Below are 22,193 nucleotides of genomic sequence, written 5' to 3' on the forward strand. Positions count from 1 at the left end.
CACATCCACTATTTCCATGGCTACCTCTTTTAGTCCTCTGGGATGCAGATTATCAGGCCTGGGGATTTATCGGCTTTCAGTCCCATTAATTTCTCCAGCAATATTTTTTTACTAATACTAATTTCCTTTAATTCCTCCTTCTCACTAGTCCCTTGGTTCCCTAGCATTTCTGGGAAGTTATTTGTGTTCTCTTCTGTGAAGACAGAACCAAAGTATTTGTTTAATTGCTCTGCCATTTCCTTGTTCCCCATTATAAATTCTCCCGTTTCTGACTGTAAAGGACCTACATTTGTCTTCACTAATCTGTTTCTTTTTACATACTTGTAGAAGCTTTTACAGTCCGCTTTTATGTTCCTTGCAAGTTTACTCTCATACTCTATTTTTCCTCTCTTTATCAATCTCTTGGTCCTTTTTTGCTGAATTCTAAACTGTTCCCAATCCTCAGGCTTGCTACTTTTTTCTGGCAACTTTATATGACTCCTCTTTGGATCTAATACTATCCTTAATTTCTTTAATAGTTATGATCTGGAATGCTCTGCCTGAAAGGGCGGTGGAAGCAGATTCAATAGTAACTTTCAAAAGGGAATTGGATAAATACTTGGAAAGGAAAAAATATGCAGAGCTATGGGGAAAGAGCAGGGGAGTGGGACTAATTGGATAGCTCTTTCAAAGAGCCGGCACAGGCAGGAAGGGCCGAATGGCCTCCTTCTGTGCTGTGATTCTATGATTCACCGCCTGTTCTGCCTGCTGAGCGGGATGTATCAAAGGGTTTTGATCTAGTCGTCTTTAAGGGCCACTTCCTCTGTCACTTTTAGTCGGTCCATACAGTCACGCAAGTGAGGCTGACAGCAGGAATGGAACTTAAAAACTGTGAATTCTTTGACTTCAACATCACCATAGCGACCAGTTCATGTAGAGTGAGTCATTAGCCCCAGACCCAGAGAGGGACTAGGCACTGCAGCAGTCAAGTAACCACTAAATACACTGAATTACATTAAAGTCTTATGAGTTGGATTTTCAGTGTAGTTTTACGCTATGGACAAACTCCCGCAAATACGCATTTTTCATAGGATCAGTGCAGCAGGTGGAGAGGAGAAGCCTATTGTCTGAAGTCCCCTCCCCACTCATCCCACCGTTGGAGAGAAAGAAACTATTTAAATCTGAGAGTGAAAAGAGTAGTGTTAAAACACATTGTTGAACCTGGTCTTCTCCTCCTCTCCCTCTTTATCTTAGCCTCGGATCTGAGAGGTCATGGACAGTGTTCTAGTCCTTGTTAGACCAGGATTCTAAAACTGGGGAGTTTAACTAATGAAGGCATTAAACAGTGTGAAGAGGACATTTATTAAATCACCAGTGTGTTACTGGTGGAAATTAAACCTCTAGGAGTCAATTCAAGTTCCTGTGTTCACTTTTCAATAAACTGACATTAGGCCGAGAGTCAAATACTGATGCTAACCAGTTAATGCCCCTTCAAATTGGTCCCCTGCATTGTAACCATGACCACACGTGCTCTGCTTGAGGTATTTAATGAATGTGCCAGTGACAACAAGTGCCAGAACATTACAACAATGACTACACTTCAAAAGTACTTCATTGGCTATAAAGCACTTTGGGACGTCCTGAGGGTGTGAAAGGCAAGCCTTACATTATACCTTCATTATAAATGCAAGTCTTTTCTCTTTTAGAACATGTCTAGTGTACCAGTTCTTACATTGTTTATATATACATAAATTGACTGGTTGTTGACTTTGAAGATCTTTGATCCTTTCTATGGTGTCCAGTTGGAATGTCAGTTGTCCATTTGCTTACTTGAACCTATGGCTTGATCTAATACTGAGATCCATCTCCTCCATCCCAATCCATCTTCACACTCTCAATGCTCAGCAATGGGTTAAAGCCGAATCTGAGAGGCCAACGTTCTACAATTTGTCTGTCACAGTCTAGATCACTATTTGTGTCGTGGCCGAACTCCATGAGGTCAAATTAAACCTCATCCTTCACAGACCCTCACTCTCCTTGTAGTAGGTGTGTTATCTGTAAGGCCAAGCAGTGGTCAGTAAACCATGTGGTGTCACTAACACAATGTTCTACCGAGTCCCCATTGTAGAGACCTGCCTTTAGCTCGTTTCCTCCCCCCTTTAAGATCCCTGACCACGTTAAAGTGACACACATCAAGTCTACTTACCGTGCATCCAAGAATCGTGAGCGGAGTATCATCACCGCCTCACACGTGCTCTGTTTGAGCTGCAACTGGATGGAGTTGAACTTCCGGTGGATGATGTTGACCATCCTCTCGATTTCCTTCGGGGAGATCGGCCGCGTCCGGCTCTGCTCCCGCAGCAGGTTCATGACGTGCGTGGTAAACTCATTGCAGGCCTGTAAGAGACAAGGTGAGAAGCAATGGGAGGACCGGCAGAGGCAACAGGCCCTTGTAAAACATTGGCGGAGTGGGACTCGGGCACAGCATGTACTCAGAGCAGCCGCTAATAGCCAGAGTTATACTCTGGTAACACATCGCAAAACCCGAGAATGGCTGCTTGTGTGATATTATTGGGTGGGCGGCTTGGTGAGGGATAATGTACCTCAATACCTTGCTGTCATGGAAACCAACTCCCATCACTGACTGGGTACTAGTGGTGTAACCAGTGCCTTTAGCCGTCTAGACCCTAAACTCTGGAATTCCTTCCCAAAACCTCTCCGCCTTTTTCCCACCTCTTCTCCTTTAGGACACTCCTTAAAACCTACCTCCTTGACCAAACACCTGTCCTAATATCTCCTTATGTGGCTCGGTGTCAAATTTTCTCTGATAATTATTCCTGTGAAGTGCCTTGGGACATTTTACTAGGTTAAAGGTGCTATATAAATGCAAGAGGTTGGTGTTGTTTCACAGTGATAGAACCCCAATTACATTGCGATGTGTCTTGAGACTATAGCCTGAGCTTGATGAGGTCGACTCTATGAATTAGTACTGACCCAGGGCTGTGTGATTCAGGAGAGGTTAACGCAGCCATTTCATCACTCACTCGATTTCCCATCCACCTAAATTAACGTACAGAAAATTGGGCAGGCTGACCTTTGCACTCGATTAGTACTGGCAAGGCACCAAGGTCTAAATCAGGAGTGCTAATCCAATAGAGGGTCTGTCAGGGCCGGCAATGTAATACAATTAATATCCCCAAAAGTGCATTTGACCTGATAACTCAGCTTCTCAAGAGACGCCATTTATTAAACCATGAGCCCCTGACGAATCCTGATTCATTTACGAGCAGGTGGAATTTTCCAATTTACAAATCCCATTTGTCTGAGTTTAAGCAAAGTCGTGCAACATCACTGGGGGGGAGGGGAAAGATTTCCTCTGTGTGGTAAGTTCACAAAATCGCAAACACATTCTTTATGATCTGGATTTATGATTCCGTTACACTTGGCGCACCGAGGAAATCTTCCCCCCCCTACACATTCCAAAGATGTCAATGAAACCGGGTTAAAGTTCACAGACCACATGTGAGGTGTGAGATCGAGAGATTTTTGTTTGGGTATCAAGGGATATGAAGCTAAGGTGGGTAAATGGAGCTGAGGTACAGATCAGCCATGATCTAACTGAATGGTGAAGCAGGCTAGAGGGGCTGAATGGCCTACTCCTGTTCCTATGTCCCAATTCAAAATGGAGAGACGTTGCATTCCTTGAGGTAGCTGCCCCATATTGGGCTACAACAACAATATTGATCCAGGTACGCTGCTCTCCTGGGGGTTGTCAATGATCATTCTGATTGGTGGGCAGCCCCTTCCTGTTTGTGTGCAGTAAAACTTTTATCACATGGCCAAGTTAATTTCCAGACCGCTGACATTTCATTGGACCATTTAGGGCGAGTTTCTGACCAATAAAATTGGTCGTCTTTTCAAATTGACTTCCACCTGCAAAATGGACGCTGGGATCGAGGAGGCAAAGCAACGGTGTGGGGGAAATTTAAAACAATAACAAGGCCTCTGGTGTGCAAAATAATGCATCAATTAGGTAAAAGAATCAAGTTAAAATAATAATGATACATCAGCGAGAACAAGGAAGAGAAAACATGGAGAAAAGGGGATGACAGAGTGAGAACGGATAGTTTACAGTTTATATCTGAATAAATGTAGGGTTACTATTCCTATAATAAAACAATTCCATGTGTTTATTACTGTAATATTAGTGTTTGTTTCAGCGTCACATTGTGTCAACTGAAAACGTATGAAACTAGTAGGCCCAGGGAGATGGTTTTCCCCGATCCGGCTAACAGTCTAAAGGTTAATACCTCTGAGTGGTGTAACCAGGCTCCCTCCCCACCCATAGCAACTGAGCGTTAGATGAGGACAGGATTCGGTTCGGTTGTGACGCCTTTGCAGTCGAATAGGCTGCAGATACTCACTGGCGAGGTTTATGCATGAATACTGGCCATTTGGCTGGTGCAGGTTGGGCCATAGGCAGGCAGGAGTCAATGCCTTCAGCAGGGAAAACAAACAAAGGAGAAAAAACACCAACAGGAGATGGAGCTTGTTTCAGAATAATAAATGTTACTAAATCTCCTCAATTGATCACGGTCTTGTAACATGCCGTGTCTGGTATGAACTATACCTTTATGAAGTGATGTTACTATATTTTGGGACAGCTTTTTTTCCAATTACAGTTGTCAGGGCAGACATTGACTGGCCTACACTCTGTATCATTGAATCATAGAATCTTACAGCACAGAGGGAGGCCATTCGGCCCATCGTGCCTGTGCCGGCTCTTTGAAAGAACTATCCAATTAGTCCCACTCCCCCTTGCACTTTCCTCATAGCCCTACAAATGTTTCCTTTTTAATTATACATCCAATTCTCTTTTGAAAGTTATTATTAAATCTGCTTCCACCGCCCTTTCAGGCCGTGCATTCCAGATCATAACAACTCGCTGCGTAAAAAAATTCTCCTCAACTCCCCCCTTGTTCTTTTGCCAATTATCTTAAATCTGTGTCCTCTGGTTACCGACCCTCCCTCCAGTGGAAACAGTTTCACCCTATCTACTCCATCAAAATCCCTCATCATTTTGAACACCTCCATTAAACCTCCCCTTAACCTTCTCTGCCCTAAGGAGAACAATCCCAGCTTCTCCAGTCTCTCCACATAACTGAAGTCCCTCGTCCCCTTCCCCCAAGTAAATCTCCTCTGCACCCTCTCTAAGGCCTTGACCTCCTTCCTAAAGTGTGATGCCCAGAATTGGACACAATACTCCAGCTGAGGCCTAACCAGTGACAAATGTTTACCATAACTTCCTTGCTTTTGTACTGTATGCCTCTATTTATAAAGACGAGGATCCCATATGATTTTTTAACTGCTTTATCAACTTGTCGCGCTACCTTTAAAGATTTGTTTCTGTGAACCCCAGGTCTCTCTATTCCTGCACCGCTTTTAAAATTGTACCCTTTAGTTTATATTGCCTCTCCTCATTCTTCCTACCAAAATGTATCACTTCACATTTCTAATTACACATCGATGACTTGGGCAACATATTATTGTAGGTTCATCAAGAAATCTTTAGGAGGTCAGTGTACATTATCGAGCATTGCTGGGCCCTCTCCCCCTCTCACTCCCAGTTGCAATAGATGAGTAGGGAGTCTACCCAGTGTCCTGGCCAATATTCCCCCCCTCCCAATTCACACCATCAAAAACAGATTAACACATCATTCGTCTCATAGCTGTTTGCGGGATTTTGCTGTGAACAAAATGGTTGCCACATAACAAGCCACTGCCCTACAGAGCGGTGCATTGGATGTGAACCACTCTGAGACATTTCTGTGAGGTGTGATAAGGCACTGTACAGATGCAAGTCTATTTGCTTTTAATTGAATTCATCAAAAAAAAAAGTGTTTGGCAAATCTCTTCTCATCTGTTCACAAGCACATGACACATTGAGGTAAATCTCATTGAAATGCACCATTTTGTCATTTGTGCGTTTTGTCACTGGATGGAAGCAGCTTCAAACTGTTAAATCCCTATTATAACTTCTTCATACAAAATTTTAAATAGGACAGAAAATATATCATGAATTTAAAATGAACCTCTGTTAGCTGCACACTGAAAAGAATGCAAATACACATATAAATATAGAATCATAGAACGATTGCAGCACAGAAGGAGGCCATTCAGCCCGCCGAGCCCGTGCCGGCTCTCTGCAAGAGCAATCCAGCTCGTCCCACTCTCCAGCCCTTTCCCCGTAGCCCTGAAAAATTTTCTTTCAAGTACTTATCCAGTTCCCTTCTGAAAGCCTCGATTGAATCTGCCTCCACCACCCCCTCGGGCAGTGAATTCTAGATCCTAACCACTCGCTGTGTAAAAATGTTTTTCCTCATGTCACCTTTAGTTCTTTTGCCAATCACCTTAAATCTATGTCCTCTGATTCTAAACCCTTCTGCCAATGGGAATAGTTTCTCTCCATCTACTCTGTCTAGACCCTTCATGATTTTGAATACCTCTATCAAATCTCCTCTCAACCTTCTCTGTTCCAAAGAGAACAACCCCAGCTTCTCCAGTCTATCCACGTAAATAAAGTCCCTCATTCCTGGAATCATTCTATTAAATCTCTTCTGAACCCTCTCTAAGGCCTTCACATCTTCCCTAAAGTGCAGTGCCCAGAACTGGACACAATACTCCAGTTGTGGCCGAATCAGTGTTTTATAAAGGTTCATCATGACTTCCATACTTTTGTACTCTATGCCTCTATTTATAAAGCCCAGGATCCCGTATGCTTTTTTAACGGCTTTCTCACCTGCCCTGCCACCTTCAACGATTTGTGTACATATACCCCCAGATCTCTCTGTTCCTGTATGCTTAGAGTTGTGCCCTCTAGTTTATATTGCCTCTCCTCGTTCTTTCTACCGAAATGTATCACTTCGCATTTTTCTGCATTAAATTTCATCTGCCATGTGTCCGCCCATGCCACCAGCCTGTCTATATCCTTTTGAAGTCTATCACTATCCTCCTCACTGTTTAATACACTTCCAAGTTTTGTGTCATCTGCAAATTTTGAAATTCTGCCCTGTACTCCCAAGCCCAAGTCATTAATATATATCAAGAAAAGCAGTGGTCCCAGCACTGACCCCTGGAGAACACTACTGTACACCTCCCTCCAGTCCGAAAAACAACCATTCGCCACTACTCTGTTTCCTGTCACTTAGCCAATTTCGTATCCATGCTGTCACTGCCCCTTTTATTCCATGGGCTTCAATCTTGATGACAAGCCTATTATGTGGCAGTTTATCAAATGCCTTTTGAAAGTCCATATACACATCAACCGCATTGCCCTCATCAACCCTCATCAAAAAACTCTACTAGGTTAGTTAAACATGATTTGCCTTTAACAAATCCGTGCTGGCTTTCCCTAATTAATCCACACTTGTCCAAGTGACTGATAATTTTGTCCAGGATTATTGTTTCTAAAAGCTTTCCCATCATCGAGGTTAAACTGACTGGCCCATAGTTGCTGGGTTTATCCTTGCACCCCTTTTTTGAACAAGGGTGTAACATTTGCAATTCTCCAGTCCTCTGGCACCACCCCCGTATCTAAGGAAGACTTGGGAAGTTTTACTACGTTAAAAATGCAAGTTGTTGTTATTTGGTGTTGTGGTCTATATGTGCGTGTATGTGTATATATATATATATATATAGGGGCTATTTAGCCCTACAAATCTCTTGAAGGAAGTCATTACACATTGACTGCATCAGAAATTTGGTCCTGCCTTTGAATTGTGGAGGGTTGTAAACCTCTCTAAACCTCTCTGCCTCTTCACCTCTCTCTCCTCCTTTAGATAGCTCCTTTAAACCTACTTCTTTGACCAAATTTTAGTCTCCTTCTTTGGCTGGGTGTGAATTTTTGTCTGATTGTGCTCTTGAGAAGTGCCTTGGGACATTTTACTGCGTTAACGGAGCTGTATCAATTGCTGTTGTTACATTGTGTATGATATTGGATAGCTGAAGAAATGGACTCGGTTCCCTCATCTTCTTCATAAATAGCGCAAGAAAGAAAATAACTTGCATTTATATAGCGCCTTTCATGACCTCAGGACGTATCAAAGTACCAATGAAGTCTTTTGAGGTGCAGTCACTGAACAGACATGAAACAAGTTAGTCACTGGAATGTACCTGAGGGCCTGGGTCCTGCCAAGTTTGGCTGCTTGAGGCAGCATCGCTCTGTCTTTTGAGCCCAGCCATCACTGTTGGCAACAATGGCAGACAAACACTGCCTTGGGTTGGCATGACATTCCGCTGGCCCAGTATGTTAAATGAGTTAAAGCCTCCATTAAAACAGTGCGCCGAAGAAAGCCATGCGAGCCCATTAAAGGTTCTGAAGTTAAACTGAACACCTTCCTCATGTCCCCGCCCCCAGCAGAAAACAAAAATAAGACCTGAGGGAATGAGCAGATTAGCAAATGTCTTTGAAGAGCGAACACCAGATAACTTGTACTATGGTAAGTCTGACCGGGGCATTTGGGTATTGATGGTCACCTGCAGTCTGTCCACTGGAGGTTGGATGGAGATATGCAATGTGAGGCTTTTTCTTGCAAATCAAACAAAAGTCAGGAAAAGAAATGGAGAACAGGAAAACTAATAATGGGACTTCACTGCAACACAGGCCATGAAAATCCATAGTGCCCTCCAACATTAATCCCCGGCTCCCACCCCACCCCATCCAGAGTTTGTGGGGTCAATGAGTGGGAAACTCAGTTACATGGGGCAGGCACAACTCACCACTTCAGGTGAATCTTTATGCCTCCCTGACCTGTGCTACCTGAAATTGGGCTGGCTGGTGGCCCGTAGCAAGGGGGTGACCAGCAACAACCCCCAACGCCTCTGACCGGCCATGCCCACAAGCACCCTGTGGAAGCTGATGAGATACCCAACACTATCCTCAATGTAACATTCTCTTTAGATAAAGATACCCAACACTATCCTCAATGTAACATTGTCTTTAGATAAAGATACCCAACACTATCCTCAATGTAACATTGTCTTTAGATAAAGATACCCAACACTATCCTCAATGTAACATTCTCTTTAGATAAAGATACCCAACACTATCCTCAATGTAACATTGTCTTTAGATAAAGATACCCAACACTATCCTCAATGTAACATTGTCTTTAGATAAAGATACCCAACATTATCCTCAATGTAACATTGTCTTTAGATAAAGATACCCAACACTATCCTCAATGTAACATTGTCTTTAGATAAAGATACCCAACACTATCCTCAATGTAACATTGTCTTTAGATAAAGATACCCAACACTATCCTCAGTGTAACGTTGTCTTTAGATGATTTACCAAACACTACATTCTGTGTAACATTGTCTTTAGATGAGACGCTCAACACTATCCTCAGTGTAACGATGTCTTTAGGTGAGATATTCAACACTACCATCAGTGTAACACCGTCTTTAGTTGAGATACTCAACACTACCCCCAGGGTAACATTGTCTTTAGATGAGATACCCAACGCAAAACTCAGTGTAACATTGTCTTTAGAAGAGATACCCAACATTACACTCAGTGTAACATTGTCTTTAGATGAGATACCCAACATTACCCTCAGTGTAATATTGTCTTTAGATATGATACCCAACACTATCTTCAGTGTAACCTTCTCTTTGGATGAGATAGTCAACACTATCCTCAGTGTAACATTGCCTTCAGATGAGATACTCTGCACTATCTTCATTGTAACCCTCTCTTTGGATGAGATACTCAACACTATCCTCAGTGTATCATTGTCTTTAGATGAGATACTCAGCATTACCCTCAGTGTAAAACTGTCTTTCGATGTGATAGCCAACGCTACGCTCAGTGTCACACTGTCTTTAGATGAGAATCCCAACACTACCCTCAGTGTAACATTGACTTTAGATGAGATACCCAACACGACCCTCAGTGTAACACTGTTTTTAGATGAGATACCCAAAACAAAACTTAATGCAACATTTTCTATAGATGAGATACCCAATACTATCCTCAATATAACCTTGTCTTTAGATGAGATACTCGACACGACCCTCAGTACAATATTGTCCTTAAATGAGATACCGAACACCACCCTCAGTGTAATATTGTCTTTAGATGAGATACACAACACCACCCTCAGTGTAATATTGTCTTTAGATGAGATACCCAACACTACCCTCAGTGTAACACTGTCTTTAGATGAGATACCCAACACTACCCTCAGTGTAACACTGTCTTTAGATGAGATACCCAACACTACCCTCAGTGTAATATTGTCTTTAGATGAGATACCTAACACCACCCTCAGTGTAACACTGTCTTTAGATGAGATACCCAACACTACCCTCAGTGTAACACTGTCTTTAGATGAGATACCCAACACCACCCTCAGTGTAATATTGTCTTTAGATAAGATACCCAACACTACCGTCAGTGTAATATTGTCTTTAGATGAGATACCTAACACCACCCTCAGTGTAACACTGTCTTTAGATGAGATACCCAACACTACCCTCAGTGTAATATTGTCTTTAGATGAGATACCGAACACCACCCTCAGTGTAACACTGTCTTTAGATGAGATACCCAACACTACCCTCAGTGTAATATTGTCTTTAGATGAGATACCTAACACCACCCTCAGTGTAACACTGTCTTTAGATGAGATACACAACACTATTCACAGTGTAACATTGTCTTTAGTTGAGATACCGAACTCTCCCCTCAGTGTAACTTTGTCTTTATATGAGATACCCAACACTACCCTCAGTGTAAAATTGCTGTTCGATTAGATACTCAACACTACCCTCAGAGTTAGAATATCTTTAGATGAGATACTGAACACAATTCTCAGTGTAACATTGTCTTTAGATGAGACAAATCCAATCCGGCCAATTACCGCCCCATCAGTCTACTCTCAATTATCAGCAAAGTGATGGAAGGTGTCGTCGACAGTGCTATCAAGCGGCACTTACTCACCAATAACCTGCTCACCGATGCTCAGTTTGGGTTCCGCCAGGACCGCTCGGCTCCAGACCTCATTACAGCCTTGGTCCAAACATGGACAAAAGAACTGAATTCCAGAGGTGAGGTGAGAGTGACTGCCCTTGACATCAAGGCAGCATTTGACCGAGTGTGGCACCAAGGAGCCCTAGTAAAATTGAAGTCAATGGGAATCAGGGGGAAAACTCTCCAGTGGCTGGAGTCATACCTAGCACAAAGGAAGATGGTAGTGGTTGTTGGAGGCCAATCATCTCAGCCCCAGGATATTGCTGCAGGAGTTCCTCAGGGCAGTGTCCTAGGCCCAACCATCTTCAACTGCTTCATCAATGAACTTCCCACCATCATAAGGTCAGAAATGGGATGTTTGCTGATGATTGCATAGTGTTCAGTTCCATTCGCAACCCCTCAAATAATGAAGCAGTCCGAGCCTGCATGCAGCAAGACCTGGACAACATCCAGGCTTGGGCTCATAATTGGCAAGTAACATTCATGCCAGACAAGTGCCAGGCAATGATCATCTCCAACAAGAGAGAGTCTAACCACCTCTCCTTGACATTTAACGGCATTACCATCGCCGAATCCCCCACCATCAACATCTTGGGGGTCACCATTGACCAGAAACTTAACTGGACCAGCCATATAAATACTGTAGCTACAAGACCAGGTCAGAGGTTGGGTGTTCTGCGGCGAGTGACTCACCTCCTGACTCCCCAAAGCCTTTCCACCATCTACAAGGCACAAGTCAGGAGTGTGATGGAATACTCTCCACTTGCCTGGATGAGTGCAGCTCCAACAACATTCAAGAAGCTCGACACTATCCAAGACCAAGCAGCCCACTTGATTAGCACCCCATCCACCACCCTAAACATTCACTCCCTTCACCACCGGCGCACCGTGGCTGCAGTGTGTACCATCCACAGGATGCACTGCAGCAACTCGCCAAGGCTTCTTCGACAGCACCTCCCAAACCCACGACCTCTCCCACCTAGAAGGACAAGAGCAGCAAGCACATGGGAACAACACCTCCTGCACATTCCCCTCCAAGTCACACACCATCCCGACTTGGAAATATATCGCCATTCCTTCATCGTCCCTGGGTCAAAATCCTGGTACTCCTTCCTAACAGCACTGTGGGAGAACCTTCACCACACGGACTGCAGCGGTTCAAGAAGGCGGCTCAGCACCACCTTCTCAAGGGCAATTAGTGATGGGCAATAAATTCTGGCCTCGCCAGCGACGCCCACACCCCATGAACGAATAAAAAAAAATCCACAGTATAACATTGTCTTTAGATGAGATACACAACACTATCCTCATTGGTAATATTGTCTTTAGATGAGATACTCAACAATACCCTCTGTGTAACATTGTCTTCGGATGAGATACACAAAAATAGCCTCAGTGTAACAATGTCTTTAGATGAAATACCCAACTATATGCTCAGCGTAACGTTGTCTTTTCAAGATAAACCTATCACTACCCTCAGTGTAACATTGTCTTTAGATGAGATACTCAACACTACCCACAATGTAACATTCTATTTAGATGAGAGATCCAACACTACCCTCAGTGTAACGTTGTCTTAAGATCAGATACTCAACCCGAGTCTCAGTGTAACCATGTCATTAGATAAGATATCCAACACCGTCCACAGTGTAGCATCGTCTTTAGGAGAGATACCCAACACTACCGTCAATTTAACAATGACTTTAGATGAGATACCCAACACTACCCTCAGTGTAACACTGTCTTCAGATGAGATGCTTAAAACTACCTCAGTGTAAAATTGTCTTTCGATGAGGTAGCTAAATCTACACTCTGTGTAACATTGTCTTTAGGTATGATACCCAACACTACCCTCAGTGTAACATTGTCTTTAGGTATGATACCCAACACTAACCTTTGTGTGATATTGTGTTTAGATGAGATACCCAAAAATACCCTCAGTGTAACTTTGTCTTTGGATGAATATGCAACAATATCCTCAGTGTAACATTGTCTTTCGACGAGATACCCAACATTACGCTCAGTGTAACATTGTCTTTAGATGAGATACCCAACAATATCCTCAGTGTAACATTGCCTTTCGATGAGATAAACCAAAAATACAGTCAGTGTAACATTGTCTTTAAATAAGATACCCAACACTACCCACAGTGTGAAATTGTCTTCAGATGAGATACCCAACACTACCCTCAGTGTGAAATTGTCTTCAGATGAGATACCCAACACTACTCACAGTGTGACATTATCTTTAGATGAGATACCCAACGTTATCCTCAGTGTAACATTGTCTTTAGATGAGATACCCAACTCCACTCTCAGTGTAACATTGTCTTTAGATGTGATAGCCAAGACTACACTCAGTGTAATATTGTCTGTGGTGAGATACCCAACACTTCCCTCAGTGTAGCATTGTATTTGGATGAGAGGCTCAGCACGACCCTCAGTGTGAAATTGTCTTTCGATGATATGCCCAACACTACTCTCGATGTAATATTGTTCAATGTTGAGTATCTGATCTGAAGACAATGTTACACTGAGGGTAGTGTTGGGTATCTCATCCAAAGACAGCGTTACACTGATGATAGTGTTGGGTTTCTCAACAAAAGACAATGTTGCAATGATGGTAGTTTTGGTTAAATCATCTAAAGACAATGTTATACTGAGGGCATTGATGGGTATCTCATCTAAAGATAATGTTAAACTAAGAGTAGTGTTGGGTATCACTTCTAAAGACAATGTCACAGGTAAGGCAGGTAGGTGGTTGGTGGGGAGTATCTCTTCTATTTTCTTCTTTCTTAGGACTGTGGGCTCAGTAACTTATAGCATATAACTAATTTTTTAAAAATAAACTAAACTTAATTTAGTTATAGCAAGTAGCGTTTTTTAGTGTATCAAGGTCCCTACTGTAGTTAACATTATCTAAATTATGAGTAATTTAAAGGAGTAAACTCCTTAAAGGGACTAAATGATGAGTTTAATCTAAGGCAAGTCATGGCAGCAGAGCTCGCACCCGTGATATGCTCCTCCTGCACTATTTGGGAAGTCATGGACATTACCAGTGTCCCTGGCGACCATGTGTGCAGGAAGTGTGTCCACCTGCAGCTACTGGATAACTGCATTTCGGAGCTGGAGCTGCGGGTGGATTCACTGTGGAGCATCCGCAATGCTGAGATTATCATGGATAGCATGTTCAGTGAGGTGGTCACATCGCAGGTGAAGATTACTCAGGCACAAAGAGATGGGTGACCGCCAGGCAGAGTAAAAAGACTAGGCAGGTAAAGCAGGAGTCCCCTGGGGCCATCTCCCTCTCAAACAGATATTCCGCTTTGGATATTGTTGGGGGAGATGGCTTATCGGGGAATGCAGCAAGAGCCAAGACCGTGGCACCACGAGTGACTCAGCTGCACAGGAGGGGAGGAAAAAGAATGGGAGAGCAATAGTGATAGGGGATTCCATCGTAAGGGGAACAGATAGGCGTTTCTGCGGCCGCAGACGTGACTCCAGGATGGTATGTTGCCTCGCTGGTGCTAGGGTCAAGGATGTCACGGAGCATGTCATTCTGAAGGGGGAGGGTGAACAGTCAGAGGTCGTGGTCCATATCGGTACCAACGGCATCAGTAAAAAAAGGGATGAGGTCCTGCAAGCAGAATATAGGGAGTTAGGAAATAAATTAAAAAGCAGGACCTCTAAGGTAGTAATCTCAGGATTACTCCCAGTGCCACGTGCTAGCGAGAGCAGAAATAGGAGAATAGACCAGATGAATGCATGGCTTGAGAGATGGTGTAGGAGGGAGGGGTTTAAATTCCTGAGGCATTGGGATCGATTCTGGGAAAGGTGGGACCTGTACAAGCTGGACGGGTTGTACCCAAGCAGAACCGGAACCAATATCCTCGTGGGGGCATTTACTAGTTCTGTTGGAGAGGGTTTAAACTAGTATGGCAGGGGGATGGGAACCAAAGGGCAGGTACAGATAGGACAAATTCAGACCAGGAAACGGGAAGTAGAAAAGCAGTTAGTGATGTAGTTAGCGACTCAGAAAGGCAAAAGAAGCAAAGGTTAAATAGTGATCAGCACAGGAATTTGACGGGGTTAAAGGGGATATACCTCAATGCAAGGAGTATTACAAACAAAGCAGATGAGCTAAGGGCACAGATAGACACATGGCAGCATGATATCATTGCTATAATGGAAACCTGGCTTAAAGAGGGGGATAATTGGCAGCTCATTATCCCTGGATAAAGAGTTTTCAGGCAGGATAGAGTGGGTGATAAAAAAGAAGGGGGGGCTAGCATTATTGGTTAAAGAATCAAGTTGTGAGAAGGGATGCTATGCAAACGTAGTACCATTGTTTAAAATGGGTACAAGGAAAAGGCCGAACAATTATAGGCTGGTCAGTCTTACCTCGGTGGTGGGCAAACTATTAGAATCAATACTGAGAGATAGGATTAACTGTCACTTGGAAAGGCATGGTTTAATCAGGGATAGTCAGCATGGATTTGTTCAGGGAAGGTCATGCCTTACAAATCTGATTGAATTCTTTGAGGAAGTGACAAGGAGGATTGATGAGGGTAGTGCAGTGGATGTTGTCTACATGGATTTTAGTACGGCATTTGACAAGGTCCCACATGGCAGACTGGTCAGAAAGGTAAAAGCCCATGGGATATAGGGAAATGTGGCGAATTGGATCCAAAATTGGCTCAGTAACAGGAAACAAAGGGTAAAAGTCGATGGATGTCTTTGCGAATGGAAATCCGTTTCCAGTGGTGTGCCACAGGGCTTAGTGTTGGGTCCCTTGCTGTTTGTGGTACATATTAATGATTTGGACTTGAACATAGGGGGCATGATTGGCAAATTTGCAGACGACACAAAAATTGGCCATATAGTTGATAGTGAAGAGGATAGCTGTAGACTCCAAGAAGATATCAATGGGTTGGTGGAGTGGGCGGAAAAGTGGCAAATGGAGTTCAACCCAGAGAAGTGTGAGGTAATGCACTTAGGGAGGGCAAACAGTAAAAGGGAATATGCAGTAAACGGGAATATATTGAGAGGGGTAGAGGAAGTGAGAGACCTTGGAGTGCATGTGCACAGGTCCCTGAAGGTGGCAGTACAGGTAGATAAGGTTGTGAAGAAGGCATACGGAATGCTCTCTGTTATTAGCCGAGGTATAGAATACAAAAGCAGGGATGTAATGATGGAACTGTATAAAACGCTGGTAAGGCCACAGCTGGAGTATTGTGCGCAGTTCTGGTCACCGCATTACAGGAAGGACGTAATTGCTCTGGAGAGAGTGCAGAGAAGATTTACAAGAATGTTGCCAGGGCTTGAAAATTGCAACTACGAGGAGAGATTGGATAGGCTGGGGTTGTTTTCCTTGGAGCAGAGGAGGCTGAGGGGAGACTTGATTGAGGTGTACAAAATTATGAGGGGCCCAGATAGAGTAGACAGGAAGTACCTGTTTCCTCTAGTGGAGAGTTCAAGAACTAGAGGACATAGATTTAAGCTGATTGGTGGAAGGATTAGAGAGGACACGATGAAAACCTTTTTTACCCAGAGGGTGGTGGGTGTATGGAATTTGCTGCCTGAATTGGTGATAGAGGCAGGGACCCTCAACTCTTTTAAAAAGTACCTGGACTTGCACCTAAAGTGCTGTAAGCTGCAGGGCTACGGACCGAGTGTTGGAACGTGGGATTAGAATGGACATCTGGTTGTTCTTTGAGCTGGCGCGGACACGATGGGCCGAATGGCCCCCATCTGTGCTGTATCTTTTCTATAGTTCTATGGTTCTATGAGATATACAACACTACCCTCAGTGTAACATTGTCTTTAGACGAGATACCCAACACTACCCTCAGTGTAACATTGTCTTTAGATGAGATACCCAACATTACCCGTCATGTAACATTGTCTTTAGACGAGATACCCAACACTACCCTCAGTGTAACATTGTCTTTAGATGAGATACCCAACACTACCCTCAGTGTAACATTGTCTTTAGACAAGATACCCAACACTATCCTCAGTGTAACATTGTCTTTAGATGAGATACCCAACACTACCCCTGCTGAATCACTCACCGTCATTCACTGCACCTCGACTCAGGGCAGTGATAACACCATTCACACACTGAAACACTCAGGGAGATCACTCACCGTCACTCACTGAACCTCGACTCAGGGCAGTGATAACACCATTCACACACTGAAACACTCAGGGAGATCACTCACCGTCACTCACTGAACCTCGACCCAGGGCAGTGATAACACCATTCACACACTGAAACACTCAGGGAGATCACTCACCGTCAAGAGATGGAAATTAAAGAAAATTGCTCACAAGTGATCAATGAAACCAACCTCCAAACATGACTCACTGAACAGTGGACCACATGCTGGGAATAGAACTAAAAAGATGGCTAATAACACTTATAAGGATGAGTGCTTTAAACTCAAAACAACCACCGATTGTGACAACTGTCTACTTATCGAACATAGTCTGTGTGAAACCTAAAAATACTGGAGGAACTGTGTTTGAGAAAGAACCCAGGCAGGCAGTCCCCCTCAATGAACCGAATGACAAGAGGCTTTGTTCCAAGGAAGTATCTATGTGACCTCCTGTGGCAATCGTAATTTTATGCACAAGAGCAGAAAAAAGGGAACTTGGTATCAATAGAACACAGAAGTGGAGCTGGAGACTGACTGCGGTGAATTCATGCCATTGTGACAGGTTACACAGCAAGTGTGAAAAGCTAAAAGCCAATCATCAGTGAGCAGGGGAGATTTGAAAGACAGGTGAGAAAAAAGATTGCAATGAATGATTAAGAATAAACTCAATGAAACTCACTGCACCTCGACCCAGGGCAGTGATAACACCATTCACACACTGAAACACTCAGGGAGATCACTCACCGTCACTCACTGAACCTCGACCCAGGGCAGTGATAACACCATTCACACACTGAAACACTCAGGGAGATCACTCACCGTCACTCACTGAACCTCGACTCAGGGCAGTGATAACACCATTCACACACTGAAACACTCAGGGAGATCACTCACCGTCACTCACTGAACCTCGACCCAGGGCAGTGATAACACCATTCACACACTGAAACACTCAGGGAGATCACTCACCGTCACTCACTGAACCTCGACCCAGGGCAGTGATAACACCATTCACACACTGAAACACTCAGGGAGATCACTCACCGTCACTCACTGAACCTCGACTCAGGGCAGTGATAACACCATTCACACACTGAAACACTCAGGGAGATCACTCACCGTCACTCACTGAACCTCGACCTAGGGCAGTGATAACACCATTCACACACTGAAACACTCAGGGAGATCACTCACCGTCACTCACTGAACCTCGACTCAGGGCAGTGATAACACCATTCACACACTGAAACACTCAGGGAGATCACTCATTGTCACTCACTGCACCTCGACCCAGGGCAGTGATAACACCATTCACACACTGAAACACTCAGGGAGATCACTCACCGTCACTCACTGAACCTCGACTCAGGGCAGTGATACCACCATTCACACACTGAAACACTCAGGGAGATCACTCACCGTCACTCACTGAACCTCGACTCAGGGCAGTGATAACACCATTCACACACTGAAACACTCAGGGAGATCACTCACCGTCACTCACTGCACCTCGACCTAGGGCAGTGATAACACCATTCACACACTGAAACACTCAGGGAGATCACTCACCGTCACTCACTGCACCTCGACCCAGGGCAGTGATAACACCATTCACACACTGAAACACTCAGGGAGATCACTCACCGTCACTGCACCTCGACCCAGGGCAGTGATAACACCATTCACACACTGAAACACTCAGGGAGATCACTCACCGTCACTCACTGCACCTCGAACTAGGGCAGTGATAACACCATTCACACACTGAAACACTCAGGGAGGTCACTCACTGAACCTCGACCTAGGGCAGTGATAACACCATTCACACACTGAAACACTCAGGGAGGTCACTCACTGTCACTCACTGCACCTCGACCGAGGACAGTGATAACACCATTCACACACTGAAACACTCAGGGAGGTCACTCACTGTCACTCACTGCACCTCGACCCAGGGCAGTGATAACACCATTCACACACTGAAACACTCAGGGAGATCACTCACCGTCACTCACTGCACCTCGACCTAGGGCAGTGATAACACCATTCACACACTGAAACACTCAGGGAGGTCACTCACCGTCACTCACTGAACCTCGACCTAGGGCAGTGATAACACCATTCACACACTGAAACACTCAGGGAGATCACTCACCGTCACTCACTGAACCTCGACTCAGGGCAGTGATAACACCATTCACACACTGAAACACTCAGGGAGATCACTCACCGTCACTCACTGAACCTCGACCTAGGGCAGTGATAACACCATTCACACACTGAAACACTCAGGGAGATCACTCACCGTCACTCACTGAACCTCGACTCAGGGCAGTGATAACACCATTCACACACTGAAACACTCAGGGAGATCACTCATTGTCACTCACTGCACCTCGACCCAGGGCAGTGATAACACCATTCACACACTGAAACACTCAGGGAGATCACTCACCGTCACTCACTGAACCTCGACTCAGGGCAGTGATAACACCATTCACACACTGAAACACTCAGGGAGATCACTCACCGTCACTGCACCTCGACCCAGGGCAGTGATAACACCATTCACACACTGAAACACTCAGGGAGATCACTCACCGTCACTCACTGCACCTCGAACTAGGGCAGTGATAACACCATTCACACACTGAAACACTCAGGGAGGTCACTCACTGAACCTCGACCTAGGGCAGTGATAACACCATTCACACACTGAAACACTCAGGGAGGTCACTCACTGTCACTCACTGCACCTCGACCGAGGACAGTGATAACACCATTCACACACTGAAACACTCAGGGAGGTCACTCACTGTCACTCACTGCACCTCGACCCAGGGCAGTGATAACACCATTCACACACTGAAACACTCAGGGAGATCACTCACCGTCACTCACTGCACCTCGACCTAGGGCAGTGATAACACCATTCACACACTGAAACACTCAGGGAGGTCACTCACCGTCACTCACTGAACCTCGACCTAGGGCAGTGATAACACCATTCACACACTGAAACACTCAGGGAGGTCACTCACTGAATCTCACTGCACCTCGACCGAGGACAGTGATAACACCATTCACACACTGAAACACTCAGGGAGATCACTCACCGTCACTCACTGCACCTCGACTCAGGGCAGTGATAACACCATTCACACACTGAAACACTCAGGGAGATCACTCACCGTCACTCACTTCAGGAACTGAGGCAGATACGAAGAGGAGATGGTGGATGGATTGTGAACTGGAAGGATAGCCCACCCACAGTTAGCCCTCAAATTGGAAATGAATTTGAGGGAAAGCTCCCGGCCAGCTCCCAAGACAGCTGTCGAGTGCAAGCAGTTAAAGCAATGCACCAAACGTCGAACATGCACAGTATTCCTGTAAACCCATGGATCGACACCCAGCCATATTAGTGTGCGGAGGTCTGCGTAACCTACGACACGCTGGTATTGAAGTCAGAGGTCAGAACAGGGGAAGTCAAGATGGTCTGCAATTCACACAGGAACCTAATTCTGTTGTAATAGGCTCCCGAACACTCCCTGTCACCTCATCAAACAGATGTCAGATTGGGTCTGTGAAAGACAATTTTCTGATCGCCTTCTGACTATGGATTTTGGCCAGATGCCACATGGTCAATTGGTACTGGCCCAAGTCAGACCCACCTCTGGGTTGGCCTTGATGCTGGTGCTACTTTGGTCAGAAACTGGAGGCAGACATATACTGAAAATGATCCAGTATAGCTCAGCTGTCAGAGACCTTCTCTTTGCATTCAGCTCTGTCCTAGTATCTGCACCAGATCTGTTTCACTTTCCAATGCCATTTTGAAATGTTCTCCCCAAGTTGCACAGTACACTCTTCCTTGGGACTCGTTGGCACCAGGCAGGTGAGGTTCAGTTGGCTTCACCGTGTGTATTCTTAGTCACCCAAGCGTGGAATCCTTTTTTATGTCTGCAATCTTCGTCTTTCACCTCCTCCCTGGTCTGGTCTGGCTCTTTGTCCTGACTAACGGCTCCATTTATACGCTGCACAAACTATTCTAAGACAGGCTATGGCTGAGTGATGGAAGCACCAAACGGCTAATCACTTCAAGCAGGAGGGAGGATGTACAGATTCTAGCATCCATCTTTCCAATGGGAGTGAGGAGATCCTCATTGTCCATCTCTCCAATGGGAGTGAGGAGATCCTCATTGTCCATCTCTCCAATGGGAGTGAGGTGATCCTTATTGTCCATCCTTCCAATGGGAGTGAGGTGATTCTCATTGTCCATCCTTCCAATGGGAGTGAGGTGATTCTCATTGTCCATCTTTCCAATGGGAGTGAGGAGATCCTCATTGTCTATCCTTCCAATGGGAGTGAAGTAATTCTCATTGTCCATCTCTCCAATGGGAGTGAGGTGATTCTCATTGTCCATCCTTCCAATGGGAGTGAGGTGATTCTCATTGTCCATCTTTCCAATGGGAGTGAGGAGATCCTCATTGTCTATCCTTCCAATGGGAGTGAAGTAATTCTCATTGTCCATCTTTCCAATGGGTGTCAGGTGATTCTCATTGTCCATCTCTCCAATGGGAGTGAGGAGATTCTCATTGTCCATCTCTCCAATGGGAGTGAGGAGATTCTCATTGTCCATCTCTCCAATGGGAGTGAGGAGATCCTCATTGTCCATCTCTCCAATGGGAGTGAGGTAATCCTCATTGTCCATCTCTCCAATGGGAATGAGGTGATCCTCATTGTCCATCTCTCCAATGGGAGTGAGGAGATTCTCATTGTCCATCTCTCCAATGGGAGTGAGATGATTCTCATTGTCCATCTCTCCCATGGGAGTGAGGTGATTCTCATTGTCCATCTCTCCCATGGGAGTGAGGAGATCCTCATTGTCCATCTCTCCCATGGGAGTGAGGTGATTCTCATTGTCCATCTCTCCCATGGGAGTGAGGAGATCCTCATTGTCCATCTCTCCCATGGGAGTGAGATGATTCTCATTGTCCATCTCTCCCATGGGAGTGAGG

The 22,193-nt window shown here is 44.8% G+C and overlaps 1 protein-coding gene across 1 annotated transcript in view; it reads right to left on the minus strand.

The window, feature by feature from the left end:
* Window positions 1-22,193, minus strand: part of LOC137325560 (pre-B-cell leukemia transcription factor 1-like) — a 678,362-nt gene that overhangs the window by 192,346 nt on the left and 463,823 nt on the right. Inside the window, exon 4 of the mRNA XM_067990804.1 lies at window positions 2,186-2,376. Coding sequence (XP_067846905.1) covers window positions 2,186-2,376 — 191 coding nt within the window. The remainder of the gene's footprint in view (window positions 1-2,185; window positions 2,377-22,193) is intronic.

Source organism: Heptranchias perlo, chromosome 9, assembly GCF_035084215.1.
Source record: "Heptranchias perlo isolate sHepPer1 chromosome 9, sHepPer1.hap1, whole genome shotgun sequence".
NCBI lineage: Eukaryota > Metazoa > Chordata > Chondrichthyes > Hexanchiformes > Hexanchidae > Heptranchias > Heptranchias perlo.